The sequence below is a fragment of the Mus caroli genome, unplaced genomic scaffold (genome assembly GCF_978045245.1).
Source record: "Mus caroli unplaced genomic scaffold, Mus_caroli_1 scaffold_2, whole genome shotgun sequence".
NCBI classification, from domain to species: domain Eukaryota; kingdom Metazoa; phylum Chordata; class Mammalia; order Rodentia; family Muridae; genus Mus; species Mus caroli.
Genome location: NW_028227257.1, coordinates 23,519,121 through 23,536,816, shown reverse-complemented (window position 1 = coordinate 23,536,816; position 17,696 = coordinate 23,519,121). Strand labels below are relative to the sequence as shown.

Sequence of the window (17,696 nt, the reverse complement as noted above, 5' to 3'; positions counted from 1 at the left end):
AAAAGAATCAAAGCAAAACCTCTTGCCTAAACTACATAGGAGATTGGGGCAATGTCATAATCAATAAAATGTGCGGAAGCCTGAGGACCCATGTGCAGATACCCAGTACTGTAGGTAAAAAGCTACAGACCAGAGCTCAGTGGACTGTGATCCGGACTCTGAACAGCAGAATCCCGAGGACCCATTGGTTAGCTCTCTAGTCAAACTTGTAAGAGACCATGACTCAGAAGAGAGGGAAGGAGTTGAGATGGCCCAGTGGATAAACCTCACACTTGCTGCCTAAGCATGAGGACCTGGTTGTAAACCCCGAATTCACATAAACAGAGGGTGCTGTGGTACGTGCCTGTCACTGAAGCTCTGTGGGAGCAGGGACAAGTGGAACCATGGAGTCTTCCCGGCCCTAGTTCACTGGTTCTCAAACTGTGGGTCGGGACCTCCTTTGCAAACCTCTATCTCCAAAAGTTTATTCATAACAGTAGCAAAATTACAGGTTTTCTATTAAAGACTTATTTATTTTATGTATATGAGTACACAGTTGCTGTCTTCAGATACACCAGAAGAGGGCATCGGATCTCATTAAAGATGGTTGTAGCCGGGCGTGGTGGCGCACGCCTTTAATCCCAGCACTCGGGAGGCAGAGGCAGGCGGATTTCTGAGTTCGAGGCCAGCCTGGTCTACAAAGTGAGTGCCAGGACAGCCAGGGCTACACAGAGAAACCCTGTCTCGAAAAACCAAAAAAAAAAAAAAAAAAAAAAGATGGTTGTGAGCCACCATGTGGTTGCTGGAAATTGAACTCAGGACCACTGGAAGAGCAGTGAGTGCTCTTAACCGCTGAGCCACCTCTCCAGTCCAACAAAAATATAGTTATGAAATAACAATGAGAATAATTTTATGGTTGGAGGTCACCCAACATGAGGAACTGTATTAAAAGGTCGCAGCATTAGGAAGGTTGAGAACCACTAGGGCCTAGTTGAAAAAACAAAACAAAACAGTGAACCCCAGGTTCAGAGAGAATCTATCTCAAAAGCTAAGGTGGGGAGCAGGAGAAGACAACAGCAGAGATCAACTTCTGGATGGACGGACACACACACACAGACACACTCAAGCCAGGAACAAAAATGTATCAGGAAAGGGGGATGGGCTGCTGGCTCCCAGTGACGTCACGGGCGCTCTGTGACGTGGCTCCTCTGTGACGGTGACAACAGCACAGCAGCGGGAGGGTCGGCCGAGCCGCCCCGGGGCTCACGCAGGGTGCTACCCTGCGGCGCGAGGCAGCTGAGGGAGGGCCGAGGGCTTTGGCTGCGGCGACTTCGGCTTCCCAGAGGGGTAGCCCAGGTCAGGATGCGGCGGAGCCCCCGCTCAGGCTCGGCCGCATCCTCTCACAATCACACACCCAACTTCTACAGCGAGAACAGCAATAGTTCCCACAGCGCGACTTCGGGGGACAGCAATGGGCGCCGGTCCGCTGGGCCGGAGCTCGGGGAGCCCGAGGGCAGAAGGGCCCGGGGCTCGAGCTGTGGTGAGCCCGCCTTAAGCCCAGGAATGCCCGGAGGAGACACATGGGCAGGAAGCTCTCGGCCGAAGCTGGCGCCTCGGAGCCACAATGGGCAGACCGCCTGTGGCGCGGCAACCGTGAGGGGCGGGGCCTCGGGTGCGGGCGGGGTCGAACCCGGGGGCGAGAGGGCGGGGCGGGGCGGGCTCGGGGGCGGGGCCCGGCGCGGACCTGGTTGCAGAAGCCCCGACCTGGCGCACGAGGGGACGTGCTCGACACGTGTCCTTCGTGGGCGAGCTCGGTGCCATGGCTGGTCCTGGGAGGGGGCGGAGGAAATCCTGTGACTGGGCATGGCTGAGGAGGTGCCGCAGGACCGGCGTGAGTGTGACCCTAGTCGGGCTGCACGGGGACTCAGACTGGGGGGCGGTTTCCACTGATTGAGACTCTCCAGCTCCGGCTCTGGGCATGTGCAGGGAGTGTGACCTGGGGGCAAAGGCCTGGACCAAAGGCCTGTTTGAGAGGCTGCCCAGCTGTTTGGCACTAGGGTCAGGAGCCTGCGCCCGGGCCCCGAGGGGAAGAGCGGGCCTGTGGTGCACAAAACCTCAATGGAGCCCTGGGCTCTTGCAGAACCGTCTGGATCTTCTGTAGTCTTGGAGGAACAACTCAACCTTCTCCCGATCCTGGATCTGAGGCAGGAGATGCCTACCCCGCGAGTGTCCAAGAGCTTCCTGAGTATGAGCCAGGCCAGCCCCATCCCCTCTGACCTTGGCACTCAACCCCATTTCTGCTGAGTCTGAGTTCGAGAAACCAGCCCAGATGCCCTTTGACCTCTGATCTCGGATCCCCGCCCCTGTTCCCAGTTCTCCTCCTCGAGACTGAGCCCTAGTGTCCAGCCTCAGCTCATTTCCCCAAACTACCCTTGCCTCCTGAACCCCAGGCCCTTGTCCTCCGCACCACCCCATTCCCCACCCCGGCTTCTCTTGAGCCCTTCTGAACCTGCACTACCTCACCTTCATGAATCGCCCTCTCTGAGCTGCTTCTCCGGTCTCCGTCCCTAGGCCTCCTCTTTCAGGTGCTGAACATGGTGTTATCCCTGGCAGTCGATGGGCTGGTCTGTGTGTGCAGGTCAGAGGCAATGGCAGGGCTCAGGGAAGGGCAGCAGGGCTGGCCCCACCCAGGCTAGAGCAGATCCAGATCTGCTTGAGTTCCCAGAACCTGGGCGGGTCTAGGACCCCGCAGTCAAGGATGAGTGGATCAGGGCCTCTAGGCAGCAGCTTCCACTCCTGTTCTTTAGGGAAATCTGCTCCATCCGCTTCCTGTTCACTGCTGTGTCACTCCTGAGCATCTTTCTGGCAGGTGAGGAGCATTGATTCCCTGGGACCCAGCTTGGTGTGCAGCCAAGTCCACCCCCCCAACTCTGTCTCGGTGGCCTTCAGCCCATTCTAGTGACCCCCAACTTGGTCTCCCGCATGCTCCGGCAGCCCTAGCTTTCACCCCAACTCCTTGCTTTCTTCCTTGTTCTCTTACATCAGAGGACACCTTTCCCCTTTTTCTTTCTCCAGCACTCTGGTGGGGGCTCCTGTACCTGATCCCTCCTTTGGAGAATGTGAGTTGGGGAGACCTATGTCTCCAGGTGGGGGGCATCCCTGGGCTGCTGGGATATGGGGGCAGTGTAGGAAGCACTGAGTATAATCCCCATGGGCCAACCAAGAATGGTAGGGCAATGTTGACAGAGAAGGGTGCTTACTGGTCCCTTCCTCCATAGGAACCTCCGGAGATGCTGACTCTAAGGTGAAAGGGCAGCTGGGGCAGTCCTGGGCAACACCGGCAATGCCTCTGTGGGTGCTTTCTGAGAGGAATGCACAGGGACAGGTAGCTAACCGCATGGTACCACCTCCCAACTACAGCCAATACCACCACCGCGTGCATTCCCAGGGCCAGCAACTGCAGCAGCTCCAGGCAGAACTGAATAAACTCCACAAGGAGGTGTCCAGCGTTCGTGCAGCCCACAGTGAGGTGAGCCCCACGCACAGGGGCTCCGGCCCAGCTGGGAGGTTCAGGGGCCTAGCTGTGTTCACTTGGAAGACTGGGTCCCAGTGTGGGGAATCTTTCTCAAGGCCCTTAAGTTCCTACCTCAGAGCATCGAGTTACTGAGAAGCAGGCCTACCTATAAGCTAGCTCACAGTCCTCCTGGCTCACCCTCTGCCTTTCTAGAGAGTGGCCAAGCTCGTGTTCCAGAGGCTGAATGAGGACTTCGTACGCAAACCTGACTATGCACTGAGCTCTGTGGGTAAGACACGGATATGTGGAAAGAGCTGGAGTGATGGTCCCAGACAGCCATTCTACTGCGCTGTTGAGAAGTCCCGTAGGAGCCCCTGAAATTGACTTGTGCCTGTTCCAGGAGCCTCCATCGACCTGGAGAAGACATCCAGTGACTACGAGGACCAGAACACTGCCTACTTCTGGAACCGCTTGAGCTTCTGGAACTATGCCCGCCCACCTTCTGTCATATTGGAGGTGGGTCTGGAGCCAGAGGGCTTGGGGACAGTACCAAGGGGCAAGAGCTGGGGACAGGAGTCAGCCTGGTGCAGGGAGGAGTGGAGCTCCAGGAGGCACCCTCCCCCCCCCCCCCCCCCCCCACTGGAAGAAGACTGCCAACCAGGCAGAATCTGGACTGACACTGAAGAGACCCAGCACTGATTGCTTCGTCTGGCTAGGCAGAAACCAGGGCAGCCGGCAGAGCTCTGGGCTGAGCAGCGACCCTAAGATTGGTCTTGTGGGTTTGTCTTAACGTTCTGACGGTCTGCCCAAACCCCTGCAGCCAGATGTGTTCCCTGGAAATTGCTGGGCTTTTGAAGGTGATAAAGGCCAGGTGGTGATCCGACTGCCAGGTCACGTGCAGTTAAGCGACATCACCCTGCAGCATCCTCCCCCCACTGTGGCACACACCGGAGGGGCCAGCAGTGCGCCTCGGGACTTTGCAGTCTATGTGAGTGGGGCTGAGGCGGGGAGGTGGGGGAACTCTGACCAGGAACACCAGGCAGTGCTGTGTGTTGGTTGCTCTAGGTTTATAAATGAGCATAACCACATCCAGATATTAGGTATGGTTTGCCAAACTCATATTATTCCATTGCATCTGTAAGACCTATGAAGCACAATGAGCGATTACAAGCTCAGTCATACAACTTAACCACATGGTATGCTCAGTACCCTAGGAAGTCAGGTGTTGGACCCTCTGGAACTGGAGTTAAGAACAGTTGTGAGCCACCATGAGGGTGGGGGCACTGGGAACCCAACCAGGGTCCTCTGTAAGAGCAGTCTTTCTAGCCCTGCTAACATCTAATAGCCTGTTTTTTTTGCTTATGACAGGCTCACTCTATGTGGCTCAGGTTGACTTTAACAGTCTTGGCTTAGCATCGCTGGTTCTAGGACATCCTGGCTATCACTGGTTTCTTTAAGCCTCTGTTCCAAACTACACACCCTACCATGAGAACCTAAGCCCGAGCACGTGTAGCTGTGGAAGAGTTGGCTTTCTCCCCCCCCCCCCTCTGGGCCTCACTGTTCTTCCACACACTTCATCCCCCAGGGGCTCCAAGCTGATGACGAGACTGAAGTGTTCTTGGGGAAATTCATCTTTGATGTGCAGAAATCTGAAATTCAGACTTTCCACCTCCAGGTGTGTTTCTCTCTGGGGGCGGGCGACAAGGCTGAGATGTCCCGGCAGGATGGGGCAGTCACTGGCATGATCCATTTGTCTCCCCAGAATGATCCTCCTTCTGCCTTCCCCAAGGTGAAGATTCAGATTCTAAGCAACTGGGGCCATCCCCGCTTCACGTGCTTATATCGCGTCCGCGCCCATGGTGTGCGGACCTCAGAGTGGGCAGACGATAATGCCACAGGGGTCACAGGGGGACCTCATTAAAAATGCCAATGGTTGGAGTAGAATCGAGGTTTGTGCTAAAGAAAAGTGCGTTGGTGCGGGGAGCGCCCCTGCTGCCTTGTAGTATAGCAGTGTGACAGGACGCAACACATCCCCTTTGCTTGGGAAAGTCCAGAGTCATACAGTACAGTAGTTGTTTAGTGTCTACATATGCAAGAGAAGGTGCTTTGGACATTCTACACTGGAAACCACACAACACGATCCTCCGCACAGAGAAGGAAACTTGCCTCAGTCAAGTTCGAGTGAAAAGTACCAGACTGGGCCTTCCTCAAGAGGCGTCCCGTTCAACTGGAGAACCGAAGGCATATTTGTGCTCACTTCTTGCCCCCAGTTCCTGGAAATGCCCTCAGTTCCTGCTAGGTACAGAGTTCCCAAGGGCAGAAAGGAGGGACAGAGCAGGTGGCTCAGCAGTTAAGAGCACTCACTGGCTGCTCTTCCAGGGGACCTGAGTTTACTTCACAGCACGCACATGGTGGCTCCCAGCCACCTCTCTAGTTCCAGTTCTAGGGAATCCGATGCCCCCTCTCGCCTCTCAGGCAGTAGGCATACATGTGGTAGGTGAAAAAAAAGACAAAACATCCAAACACATACAAATCTAACAGCAAAACCTGAGGTTTGGGCTGGTGAGAAGTCCTGTCTCAGCAGGGAAAAGCCACTAAACTGACAATCAGAATTTAATCCCTGGAACCCACATGGTGGAAGAAGAGAACCAACTCCATAAAAGTTATCCTCTGACCTCCACACACCGTGGCACTTATACCAAATAATTTAAATGTTACCAAAAAAAAATCAAAAAACAAAAACTAAGGGCTCATTAAGATGACTCAAGTGGGTTAAAGGGGCTTGCCACCAAGTCTTAAATGTCCTGAGTTCAATCTCTGGGACCCATACAACAGCTAGCTAACTCCCATAGGTTGTCTTTTGACCTCCATGTGTACGGTGGAACATACATGTGCACACTTACAAAATAAATGTGGGAACATGCTTAAACTAAGATTTAAAAAACAACAAAAGTCTGGCATGGTGGTGCCGAGATGCCTGTATGCTGGCACTCAGGAAGCAGACTACATGGAGCCTGACTCCAAAAACAGATGAAATAGAACTAAAGGCTGGACATGGTAGGACATACCATGAACCTCAGCACTTGGGAGGCAGAGGCAGGTGGATCTCTCAGTACGAGGCCAGCCTGGTCTACAGAGTAAAACTGTCTCCAAAAAATAGAGATGAAAAAAAATAATAAAAAGGACTTGCTGGCAGTGTAGCCTAGTGATGGAGCTGGCAAAGCACAAGTTTGCCTAGTATGTAAGGGTCCACGGTTCTTTAGCTGGAGAGATGACTCAGTGGTTAAGAGCTCAGGCTACTCTTTCAGAGGACCAGGATACAATGCCCAGCCCCCACACGGCAGCTCCCACCGTAACTCCAGTTCCAAGGGATCTGACACCCTCACACAGAGACGCATGCACACAAAACACCAACGCCCAGAAAATACAAACAAACAAACACCTCCACGGTCTTGGTTTCAGTCCTCAGTACACATACACAAAGGGCAGTTCAGCCATAGGAAACAAAATCTTGAAAACTTTTCCTGCATCATTTTCTGCTCCCTCTAAGGCTGGCCTGGAATTCACTGTAGCCCGGGGTTAGTAAGCTAACGGTGGTACTCCTGCCTCAGCCGCTGTATTGCTAGGACTGCAGACAGAGACCTTAAATGCATGTATGTGCATACCAGTGCTAGAGTGGCGACCGGAGGACAGCTCTGCGGAGCTAATTCTCTCCTCCTGCCTTTACATGGCTCCTACGAGTAGAACTCAGGTTGTTAGGTTTACACAGCAAACATTGTACCCAGTGAGCAACTTGCAATGTCCCCTCTGTGCTTCTGCAGCTCTGGCTACCCTCAAACTCCAGGTGTGGTAGAAGATGCCCCTAAATACATGCAAAGCTAAGCTGTGTGGGAAAGCCCGACACACAACCCCCAGCATCAAACACAGAACAAGAGCGGCCACTGAGGAGGTGGATATATTAATTTTATTGATACATAGATATATTTTTTAAAAGGTTAGCATATATAAAAATAATTTTACATATGGAATATAAAAACATGAAACAGTAACACATGAGGGAGAAATACTTTCAACATGTCAAGAACAAAATAAAAGCTCTAGCACATACAGCTTGTGAACAGGTTACTGAGAAACAAGGAAATAATATAGAGAAATAAATGGAAACTAGAAATGAGATCTGGGGAAGGAAGGTGACCCACAGGTTATCAGAGGGGATGCGTCAGACCACCCCTCTACAGAAGGCAGCCTGTAATAACTGCTAACACTACAAATATCACCTGCAATCTCTCATTTCCATACTGAAAAACCAATTCTTCAAAAATGTGTGTAATCACGGTAAAACGAATCTCTGTTGGGAAGGGAATTGCTAAACTCTGGTATATTCTTACAAAAGAATAGATATGAAAAAGGAGAGGAGGCAGTAAGTTCTGGTGGATAAGGCACCCAGTATAAATGCAAACCAGATACAAACAGCACACATGTTAGCTTTTAAAGTTGTTCTGTCTGACCTGAAACTCATCGTGTACCTCAAGTTCACAACAAACTCAGAGCAACCCTCCTACCTCAGACTTCTGAGTGTTGGGACTATAACCATGAGCCACCAATCTTTGTTCCCATTTTCTTTTTTTTTTTTTTTTTGGTTTTTCGAGACAGGGTTTCTCTGTGTACCCCTGGCTGTCCTGGAACTCACTTTGTAGACCAGGATGGCCTCAAACTCGGAAATCCGCCCGCCTCTGCCTCCCGAGTGCTGGGATTAAAGGCGTGCGCCACCACGCCCGGCTCCATTTTCTATTTTTATATAAACTGATATCTGCATTTAGGAGCTCCCCTCCCCCCACTCTGCAAACAAAACCAGTTTTGCTAAACCAGACCCTGAACTGTAGTTCCAGCTACTCCAGGACCTTGAGTTGTAAAATGTCTAAAGGCAGTCTGGGCAAAGTGGTTATGATGTGTCCTATAAAGTTTTCCCAAAATGAAAATGCATTAAATCATTCATTCTATAAAAAAAAAAAAAAAAAGCTATCAAACTGTTGAGCTGGTAAAGGGCAACTGATGAGGCAAGCTAATAATCCTAGCATTTGGGAAGCTCAAATAGGAAGGAGCAGGAATTCAGTTATCCTTGGCAACAAAATGTAAGGCCAGCCTGGGCTATATGAGAGCATATATTAAAAAAGCAAAAAAATCTGGACTATACTCCAGGTACGGTAGCATACACCTGTAATTCTAACATCTCTAAGGCTGCCACAGGATGGTAAACTGCAGGCCAGCCTGGGCTACACAAATGTCCCCAAGAAACAGAGGGACAGAGCTAGCACAGGCAGTCTAACAGCCCTGACTCTGTTCTCAAACATCGTCTTCTCTCATTTGCTACCTCTAACACTGTAGCACCTTCCATCGTGTTCACAGTCAGTCCCAGCTCAGCTCGCCCCGGAGGAAAGGACAACCACAAGTTTACTTAATATTCAAACTTTGTCTTTTCAAAGTATGTGACTGAAGTGAATAGACATAAACATAATAATGCTTGAATGGGGTTATTAGACCAAAGGGCTCTTTTACTCAGCAAGCCCAAGGTCAAAGCAAGTGTGGCTCTCTCTAGCAGTCTATAATTTTGAGAGAAAGGAGTGATATCTTTACTAGTCTTTCTTTCCTGAATGAAAAGGTGCCTGCCTGCCTGGCAGCAAAGAGCAAAGAGCAAAGAGCAGCAGCAGCAGCAGCAGCAGCACATATAAAAGTATCAACTATGAAATGGAAAGAATGTGCACACTTGGTCCCTGTCCAGAGGATGGAGCAGGCTGCAGGCTGAGGACTGATTGGAGCCTACTCTTCCATGGGTGCCTATGCCTGTGGGGCCTGTGCGGGGCCCTTGGCTGGGGTTGGAGGTGCCTTTAACGGGGCCCAGCCTTGGGCTCTGAAGTAGGAAACCATCTGAGTGGGCACTTCGGCGAGTACGGTCTGTGCGAGTGTCTCCCGGGGAGCCTGCCAGGAGAAGAGAGGCGAGATAAGGGAAGGAGGGCCTGTAAATCTCCCTTGTTTACTCCTTTCCCAGACATTGATTGAAAAAGCTTTATCTCCTGGCCCTCAAACCCATACTACCCTGCCACCTCCTGCCCACTCACATTCTGAAATCGTCGATAAGGCACGAACTGCACTATGTCTCGGGCTGCTGCTTCTCCAGAGCGCGTGCGGAGAGGGCCGCCATCTGCATCCAGCTGTTCCATGACCTCAAAATCTGCACCGCCCACACCCACGATGATCACGGACATGGGTAGCTTTGAGGCGTCCACCACAGCCTTACATGTGGCCTCCACATCTGTCACAGCGCCGTCAGTCAAAAGCAACAGCACGAAGTATTGCTAGAGGCAAGTCCATTCACATACTTAGGCAGACTGTCTTTCCTTCCTGCCAACCAACCAGGTGCACACTCCCACTGCCAAGATGCCCTCTACACGGTCCTGCCAGCTCGGCACCACTGCCATCCACAGCTCTTACCGAGGCCGACCTCTGCTGTGCAGCTTGGGCTGCAAACCTGGCCACGTGATTGATGATGGGCGCAAAGTTGGTGGGGCCATAGAGACGAACTTGGGGCAGGGCTTGACGGTAGGCATCTACGATACCCTGGATGCCTACAGAGAAAAGCAGAAAATACTTAGACCTTAGACCTTATGGGCTTAAGTTAGACCTAAAATCAGCCCATCTTAGCTCAAAAATTTTAGAAACCTGGAAATGTCTCACACTTGTTCCTCAGGATACAACTTTATCCAACAAATGAAACTAAGGGGCAGATGAGATAGGACTTGCTATAAATAACGTCTTGAATTAAACTCAGAATAAGAGCTAGCTTCTGAGCTGGGGAGTAGTTAAGCCTGGTTATCTCAGTCCTTTGGAAGCTAAAGAGGATTGCTGTGAGTGTCCAGAGAGCCCGGCATACAGTAAGCAAATCGGCCAGTGAGATGGCTCAGCAGGCAAGGCTCTTGCTGCACAAGCCCAGAGACCCGAGCTACATCCACAAACCTTGTAAAGATGGAGGGAGTGAACTGACCCCCAAGATCCACCTGCCTTGGCCTCCCAAATGTTGGGATTAAAGGAGTGAACCACCATGCTAGGCCTGTCTCACAAGTTTAAGACTAACCCACAAAGTTCTAGGCCATCCTAGCCAGGGTACATAGACTGTTTCAAAAAGGGGAAAAGGAGCCGGGCGTGGTGGCGCACGCCTTTAACCCCAGCACTCGGGAGGCAGAGGTAGGCGGATTTCTGAGTTCGAGGCCAGCCTGGTCTACAAAGTGAGTTCCAGGGCTATACAGAGAAACCCTGTCTCAAAAAAAAAAAGGGGGGGGGGAAGGTTTGGCAGACTAAGGTAAGGACACAGAATTTGGTTTAAATATATATGTATATATATGTGTGTGTGTGTGTAATGTATGTGGAGGTTATAAAAGAAAGGGGATCATGTGGGACAGAAAAGGTCTTAAAGAGAGGGGCCCACAGGTAAGTTCATGGAACATGTGATATGAAGCAGATTGGGATACTACTAGGCAAGGGGATGAGCAACAAGGCCCGATGAGGAGAGGCTAGAGGTGAAATAAGCACAAAGTAGAGTGATATACATGTATGCAAACAGAACACACACACACACACACACACACACACACACACACGAGGTTATAGAACCTCGACAGCGGGAGATGGAGACAGGAGGTATAACAGTTTGCTAGAGTGAGCTTCAAGACTGACTCAAAACATATGCAAAAGAAAGGAAGTCATAATAAAATCATGCGGACCACAAATGAATCAAAGTACTAAGGGGCTGGGGTAAAGCTCTGTGGAAAAGCCAAGCGCCTCCCATACCCAATCTCCGGCAACAAGAGAATCAATGTCCTGGATTTTAGGAAATACACTTAAAGTGTTTAAGGTAAGGGGCAATGTGAATGATACTGGGTACAACACTGATGGAGGCCAACCTAGTCACTATAATAATTAATTCAGGGAAAAAATCCCAGCCAGCCATGGCTCTATAGTTAATGCAATTGCCACCAAGCCTGCTTTAGGCAGGAAGGGATACTTGGTGTTCAAAGCCAGCTTTGGTTAGTTAAACAGTGAGTCCTAAAACAGTCTGGCCAAGAGTGAGATCTACCTAAACCTGAAAGGAGATGGAAACCATGGTTACGAGCCTGAGCTGCTGTCGCAGAGGACCCGAATTCGGTTCCCAGCACTCATGCAGGCGGCTCTCGACCATCTGTAACTCAGTTCCAGGGGTCTGATGCCTCTGGCCTCATACACATACTAAGACACACATACTAATTAAAAAGAATAAAACAAAGAGCAAGGTCAGGTGAGGTCAGTTTTCACTTTCACTTGGCGTCACGTGGAAGTGCTAGGAAGCCACAAATCTCGGGTCTTTACAAAAAAGGCCTGGGAAGCTCACACAGAACATCGTGCACTGTGCTGGGGACTCGGCTCAGGCAGGCAGTGCTTACTCACGTTATGTAAAGCTCTCGATTCCATCCTTAGCACAAGGGTCACCCGCCCAGCCCATGTTGTTATTTTGAGACCAATCTGCCCCGGCAGGCCTTGAACTTTTGACTCCCTTGCCTCAGCCTGCTGAGTACCTCTGCCACACTAAGCCCAGGAGATTTTAGCTTTATTTTGAAACCAAAGTATACAGAGGTAAGGAATTTGCCCCAAGACATTTCAGAAATCAGGTGTGGAAGTGTTCCATACTGGAGAGGGAAGCATTTACCTGCACAATACGGATTACTGGGATTGAAGTTCAAGGCAAACTCATGTGAGACCTGAGGGCAAGATGAAAAACAATCAACCAAGTTGGCACACAGGGACCAAGACTGGAAGACTGCAAGTTTAAACCTAGCCTGAGTTATACAGTGAGCCAAACATGGCTGGGCAGAGAAGTATACATATTTAATCCCAGTACAGAGGGGCATTAGGATCACTGCATACCAAGGTCAGCTTTACCAACAAATATACAAACAAACCAAAAAAGAAAAAATGAGATCCTTCCTACATTCCCTACCCCCTTTAGCCTCTTGAACCCTCCCCCCAACACACAACTCCTGCCCCCACAAGCCCTGAAAAACATGGTCTCTGTAGACCAGGCTGGTCTTGAACTCAGAGAGATTCACTTGTGCTGCTTCCCAAGTGCTGGGATGCAGACACGCACCAGCGCATTCACCAAAGAGTTTGGGTTTGTCTGTTCGTCTGTCTGTTTGCTTTGTTGTTCTGAGACAGGGTCTCATTATGTAGCTCTGGCTGTCCTAGAATTCACTACATAGACCAGGCTGGCATCAAACTCATTGATATTGGCCTGCCTCTGCCTTCTGAGTGCTGGGATTAAAGGTGTGCATCACCAGGCCTGGCTGAGGTCAACTTTTTTTTTTTTTAGATTTTAAAGATTTATTTATTTATTATATGTAAATACACTGTAGCTGTCTTCAGACACTCCAGAAGGAGTCAGATCTTGTTAGGGATGGTTATGAGCCACCATGTGGTTGCTGGGATTTGAACTCCGGACCTTCGGAAGAGCAGTCGGGTGCTCTTACCCACTGAGCCATCTCACCAGCCCCTGAGGTTAACTTTTTATTTATGTTGATGTCTGTGTGTGTGCACACCCAAAAAGATCAGAGGAATGCACTGGGTTCTCGTTAGAGCAGGAGTTATAGGGAGCTAACCTTCCTATGTGGGTACTGGGAACTAAACTTTGGTTATTTAGAAAAGAAGCAACTGCTAATTCAACTGCTGAGACGTCTGTTTAGGAACACCCCAGCCCTGTATAGGCCAAGGAAAAGGGCACTCTCAGGATCCATATGCAGCTCAGCAGAGTGCATGCTTCGCATGTTTAGGGCCCTGTGTTCAAGCCCCAAAAATACAAAATACAAACATGGGCATTCTGAGATAGGCCAGGATTCCAACAGGAGCTATTTAGCCCTGAGCTTGCAGTGTAGCTGTTTGCAAGAATGGATCCCTGCATCTCTCCTTGAAGCTGGATGCCAAGTAATGAAGACATTTACCACAGACTCTGGACTTAGGACCCTGACACCAAAAAGAGAACAGAGGAAGGGAAGAAGAGCGTTTACCTGCCAATCGGGGGGCACCTGGGCTCCAAAACCAAATGCAGGAAATAGCTTGTCTCTGTGGGGGGACAATGAATTGTAAAAGAGGCAGCAGGAGGATTTTCCCGGTCTAGAAGCTGAAGTGTATACAGGGAGTGGAGTGGCCTGAACCAGGGACTCACGAGTCATAGTCTTGAACCACGCTGCCCACGCTCCACAGAGCTGTCAGATACTCGTTGACTCCTGTAGGGCTCAGATAATGCAGGGAGTCAGGTGAGGATGGGTCGCCATTGGAGCCAGTGAAGTCCACACCCACCTGGGGAAAGAGCAAGAATGGAGGTGAAGGCTGTTCAGTCTAAGGCCGGTTCACTTGCCCCAGCCAGGCACTCCCATTTACTTACAGTAAAGTTGATCTGGCAGCCTCCCATCACATAGTCCAGGAAGGAATACTCTGTCTCCACCTGCAGATGAAACCAGGTTAGGACAGGGCTAACATAACAGGGGGCTGGCATCACAGAGCTCAGAGCCTGGGTCACATGGGTCACCATCTTACCCGGCAAGTCTTGACACGGACGGTTCCAGAGTTCCTGTAGTTTTTCTTTCTCTGCTGCTTTTCAGGGTGGACACATTCAAACTCAGCCTAGTGGGGAGACAAATTAAAGTAAGACACCCGCCACAGCACTAGCCGAGTACCTAAGCCTCACTCTCCAGACCTCCCTCTGGGCAGCAGCCTTGCAGGCCACCAAAGCACTACCAACAGTCAACACTTACCGGGACTGCTTGCAGTTGGGCCAAGGTAGTATGGAAGGTACCAATGAGATCATGTGAGCCGTCACTGTCATAGTCTGAGCAGCGCACCTGAGAGGGGGCGTGTGTGTGGATAAAGGAGATGCATGGCAGGCACGGAGCCTCTTCCCAGGACCCCTTCCTTCGCTCCTTGGCGGGGAAACTCCTCACCTGAATGGGCGTGCTGAGGTCCCCACCGCAGAAATGCTGCAGAGAGACTGAGAAGCGTTTCCAGGTAGGGTTCAGGTTGTTCTTGACTACCTGGGGGTGGAGAGTAGAGACCTCTGGTCTGGCCCATGAAGAGCTCCCACCAGCTCTACCCACTAACAGGCTTTTTCTCTCAGTTCCCAAACTTGCTAATCCCAACCCCTGCAGTCTCTCTTCTCTGCCAAGCCACCCGACGCCAGGAGTCACCTCGGTTCTGTATGCCAGCTGCCACTTCCCATCGCCTTGCCGGAAGAACTCCAAGAATGGATCAGATTTCCCTAGGAAGTCCTACAGATGCCAGAGACCAGAGTTATGAGACTAACGAGACAGCCATGCATCAGCCCTCTGTAATTCTTGGCTCCTCTGGGTCTCCTTCCAGACACACCTTCTTATCTAGGTTTCTAGCTTCCACCTCCATGGTTACTACACGGTTGTCCTTTAGCTCCTGAGCTGAAACCTAGGTAGAGACATTGCATCACCTCATGAACTTTTACTCCTGGGACGGCTTCCCCGCCCAGGGTTTAGTTCCTACCGTGATGGTTCCCCGCCCTGCAGGCTTCCCGGGCTTCAACATCAAGGGTAAGGTCAGCGTCTGGCTGGATACAATCTGGGGAAAGCGCAGTAGGAGAGCTGTTAGCACCTGTCTCAGGCAGGGTGGGGCCCTGCTTGTCCGGGACATCCCCAACACCACTTACCTGACCTAGGGAACATTCAGCTCCCCCCAGGAAGTCATCATCCCCCAGCTCCGGTGTCTTGTTGTCTATGTCATAGATTCCAAAGCGCAGCTTCTGGACAGTCTCAAAGTGGTATTCTATCTGCAGAGTCTTGGAGAACTCAGGGCTTGAGCAGTTGCGAACACGTTCAGTCCGGCAAAGCTGCGGCAACAGGTGACTCAGCATCAGTGACAAACCTTCTACCTCAAACATAATGCTACCTCCCTCAATGTCTTAACCTTTGAGGCCCATCTCACCTCAGCCCAGGCCCCACCCACATCCTGTAAAAGGACGCAGAGTGGGTCAGACTTGGAGCCAATGTCCTTGTCAATGAGATGTTCACAGGACACGGAGAGCTGGACCAAGGTAACGCAATGAGCCATCTGTGGGGGAAAGAATGGGGTCAGGCATCAGGGCATCTCCACCACCTTTCACTGACTACAGTTCCCAGCCTGGGAAAGCTGCATACTGCACACCCCTGAATTCCAAGTAAGCTCAATAGCACAGGACGCAGTTGTGACACCAAACTCTGGCTCAAAAATCAATCCTTACTCTGAAAGTGGCCTGAACCTCAGCAATGCCGTCCGGCCCTGGGGCTCTAGCTTAGCCACTGCAGACGGTAACTGACCTCACTCCCATCACTCACTGCTCCCCAACAGCCAATAACGATGCTCCCCAGACCCTGGGGCCTGAACCTTGCACTTGGGCTCTGCCCCCTCCACGGGTGCTTTGAATCTCTGCTCTGCTGCTCAAGTGCACTCCCGCACCATTTCCGTGTCATCAAGTCCAAGCCACTATTTATGTTGCCTAGAAACAGCAATAGCCTCTCCAGCTGGTCTCTTAACCTGTGCCATCCCTACCTCCACTTCCCACCTCCACCCCACCAGGCTATTAATATAGCAACCAAATTAATCCTGGCAAAAATATCCATGCCAGGCATGGTGGCCCAGCCTGAAATCACAGTACACAGGAGGCAGAAGCAGGACTGATGTAAATGCAAGGCCACCCTAGGTAGCATACAGAGTTGCAGGTTACCCATGGCTACAAAGTGAGATCTTGCCTCAAAAAACAGAAAATGCACTGTGGCTCACACCTGTAATTCTAGCTCTCGGGGAACACAGGGAAGGGACACGAGTTCAAGGCCAGCCTGAGTACAAAGTGAGTATGAAGCCAGCCTGGGTTACATGAGATCCCAACTCAAAAGCAAACAAACTGGCTTGAGAGATGGCGAGGCAGCTAAGAGAATGTTTTGCTCTTGCAGAGGACCCGAGTACAGTTCCCAGCACCTACGCTGGTGGCTTCCAACAGTCTGCAGCTCTGGCTCCAGGAGATCTGCTGCTCCAGCTCATGCCGTTAGTCCACAGACATATATACATTAATTAAACATAAGACAACAGAACTTCCCTGAAGAACCTCACACTCTGGACCACCACTTGTAGAAACGGCCTAAGCCGCACAGTGAGCTGATGTACGACCTGAATTTCCAGGTCCTCCTAATACCACCTCCCGTCAGTTCTCTCAAGAACTCATTCTGGCCTTCATCATTCTTCAAGCCCACCAGATTCCTATTCCAAAGACCTGCAGCATCGGGTACCATTGTTTTCATCACCCACAGGCCCGCCGCCGTCTCCTCTCTCATGAAGCTCATTCATCATCACGTGGGTTACACCGGCTAAGTCTTGCCTGCCAGTCTGAAGTTCAAACCCTAGCACCACTGACACATCACAGACTCGACTGTGGCTCTCACACCAGTATCTAGCTTACTACATATGTTGGTTACTGTCTCTAGCACTAGGAGGAAAACCTCATGTGTGAGGAAGAATGTATCTGTGCACTGCTCTATCCCAAGCATGCAGAAACGCATGTTACATGAAATCCAAAAGGCTATCTCTAGCCCAAACTCTCAGACAGAGTAGCCTCCTGTCTCCAAATCCAAGCAGCAACGAACCTCTCCAATTCACCTGCTTCCTCGGTCAGAAACATCATCACCATTTATGAGTCACCAGAGTGACAACAATGTAGTTCCTCCTACAGCCCACAATGATGTGCAGGTGACATGGTCCATCTACATCAAGTGCACACAGAGATTCCTTGCTTGCCTCAGGAGCTCAGCTTCCCAGCAGTACTTCCGGGGATGCCTCCCAGCCTCGCGATCCCTAGCCCTCAGTCAATCCCTTCTCCTCCCAGCCTGCACTGACTTGCTTTGGACCCTACAGTTCCTGTTGGTTGTTGGCTTCGTGGAATGGGAACTGAACCTAGAGCCTTGAGCGTGCCAGGCGACCATCTGGCACTAAGCCTCATCCCCGGCTCTAGTCTCCCACCCAGATCAGTACCCACAGTATTTCTAGAGTCACCCTCAGTACTTGAACCCACTGGACAAACGAAAAGGGAAACCCTCACTTCTCTTTATCCCAGAGTCCGTAGCCAAACTAAGCC

General features: G+C 51.0%; 2 protein-coding genes across 6 annotated transcripts in view; one reads left to right on the top strand and one right to left on the bottom strand.

Annotated features, from left to right (window-relative positions):
- Positions 1-1,205: 1,205 nt before the first annotated feature.
- Spag4 (sperm associated antigen 4) lies at positions 1,206-5,437 on the top strand. 2 transcript variants are annotated; one of them, XM_021156770.2, is made up of 12 exons: positions 1,206-1,651; positions 2,120-2,224; positions 2,551-2,617; positions 2,787-2,848; positions 3,055-3,098; positions 3,258-3,283; positions 3,400-3,508; positions 3,707-3,782; positions 3,894-4,009; positions 4,314-4,481; positions 5,079-5,168; positions 5,256-5,437. In XM_021156770.2, the coding sequence occupies exons 1-12, from the start codon at positions 1,342-1,344 to the stop codon at positions 5,412-5,414; spliced, it is 1,332 nt and encodes a 443-aa protein (XP_021012429.1). In that variant the 5' UTR covers positions 1,206-1,341; the 3' UTR covers positions 5,415-5,437. The 2 variants fall into 2 exon arrangements, with proteins under 2 accessions (XP_021012429.1, XP_021012430.1); XM_021156771.3 differs by having other exon boundaries at positions 1,447-1,632.
- Positions 5,438-7,435: 1,998 nt separating this feature from the next.
- Cpne1 (copine 1) overlaps positions 7,436-17,696 on the bottom strand; it is a 41,129-nt gene continuing 30,868 nt past the window's right edge. For all 4 annotated transcript variants that reach the window (XM_021183173.3, XM_021183183.3, XM_021183164.3 and 1 more), the window contains 15 exons: positions 15,518-15,643; positions 15,243-15,422; positions 15,080-15,154; positions 14,933-15,004; positions 14,755-14,835; positions 14,512-14,601; positions 14,326-14,412; positions 14,108-14,194; positions 13,956-14,015; positions 13,737-13,870; positions 13,579-13,633; positions 12,228-12,279; positions 9,983-10,116; positions 9,610-9,846; positions 7,436-9,469 (listed from right to left, as the gene is read on the bottom strand). In XM_021183173.3, coding sequence (XP_021038832.1) covers positions 9,329-9,469; positions 9,610-9,846; positions 9,983-10,116; positions 12,228-12,279; positions 13,579-13,633; positions 13,737-13,870; positions 13,956-14,015; positions 14,108-14,194; positions 14,326-14,412; positions 14,512-14,601; positions 14,755-14,835; positions 14,933-15,004; positions 15,080-15,154; positions 15,243-15,422; positions 15,518-15,643 — 1,611 coding nt within the window. In that variant the 3' untranslated portion in view covers positions 7,436-9,328. The remainder of the gene's footprint in view (positions 9,470-9,609; positions 9,847-9,982; positions 10,117-12,227; positions 12,280-13,578; positions 13,634-13,736; positions 13,871-13,955; positions 14,016-14,107; positions 14,195-14,325; positions 14,413-14,511; positions 14,602-14,754; positions 14,836-14,932; positions 15,005-15,079; positions 15,155-15,242; positions 15,423-15,517; positions 15,644-17,696) is intronic.

Coding starts and splice junctions, on each gene's coding strand:
- Spag4 (XM_021156770.2), top strand. CDS start 1,342: ATGCGGCGGAGCCCCCGCTCAGGCTCGGCCGCATCCTCTCACAATCAC. Junction 3,783..3,893: donor CTATGCACTGAGCTCTGTGG/GTAAGACACGGA, acceptor TGCCTGTTCCAG/GAGCCTCCATCGACCTGGAG. Junction 4,482..5,078: donor CTCGGGACTTTGCAGTCTAT/GTGAGTGGGGCT, acceptor TTCATCCCCCAG/GGGCTCCAAGCTGATGACGA.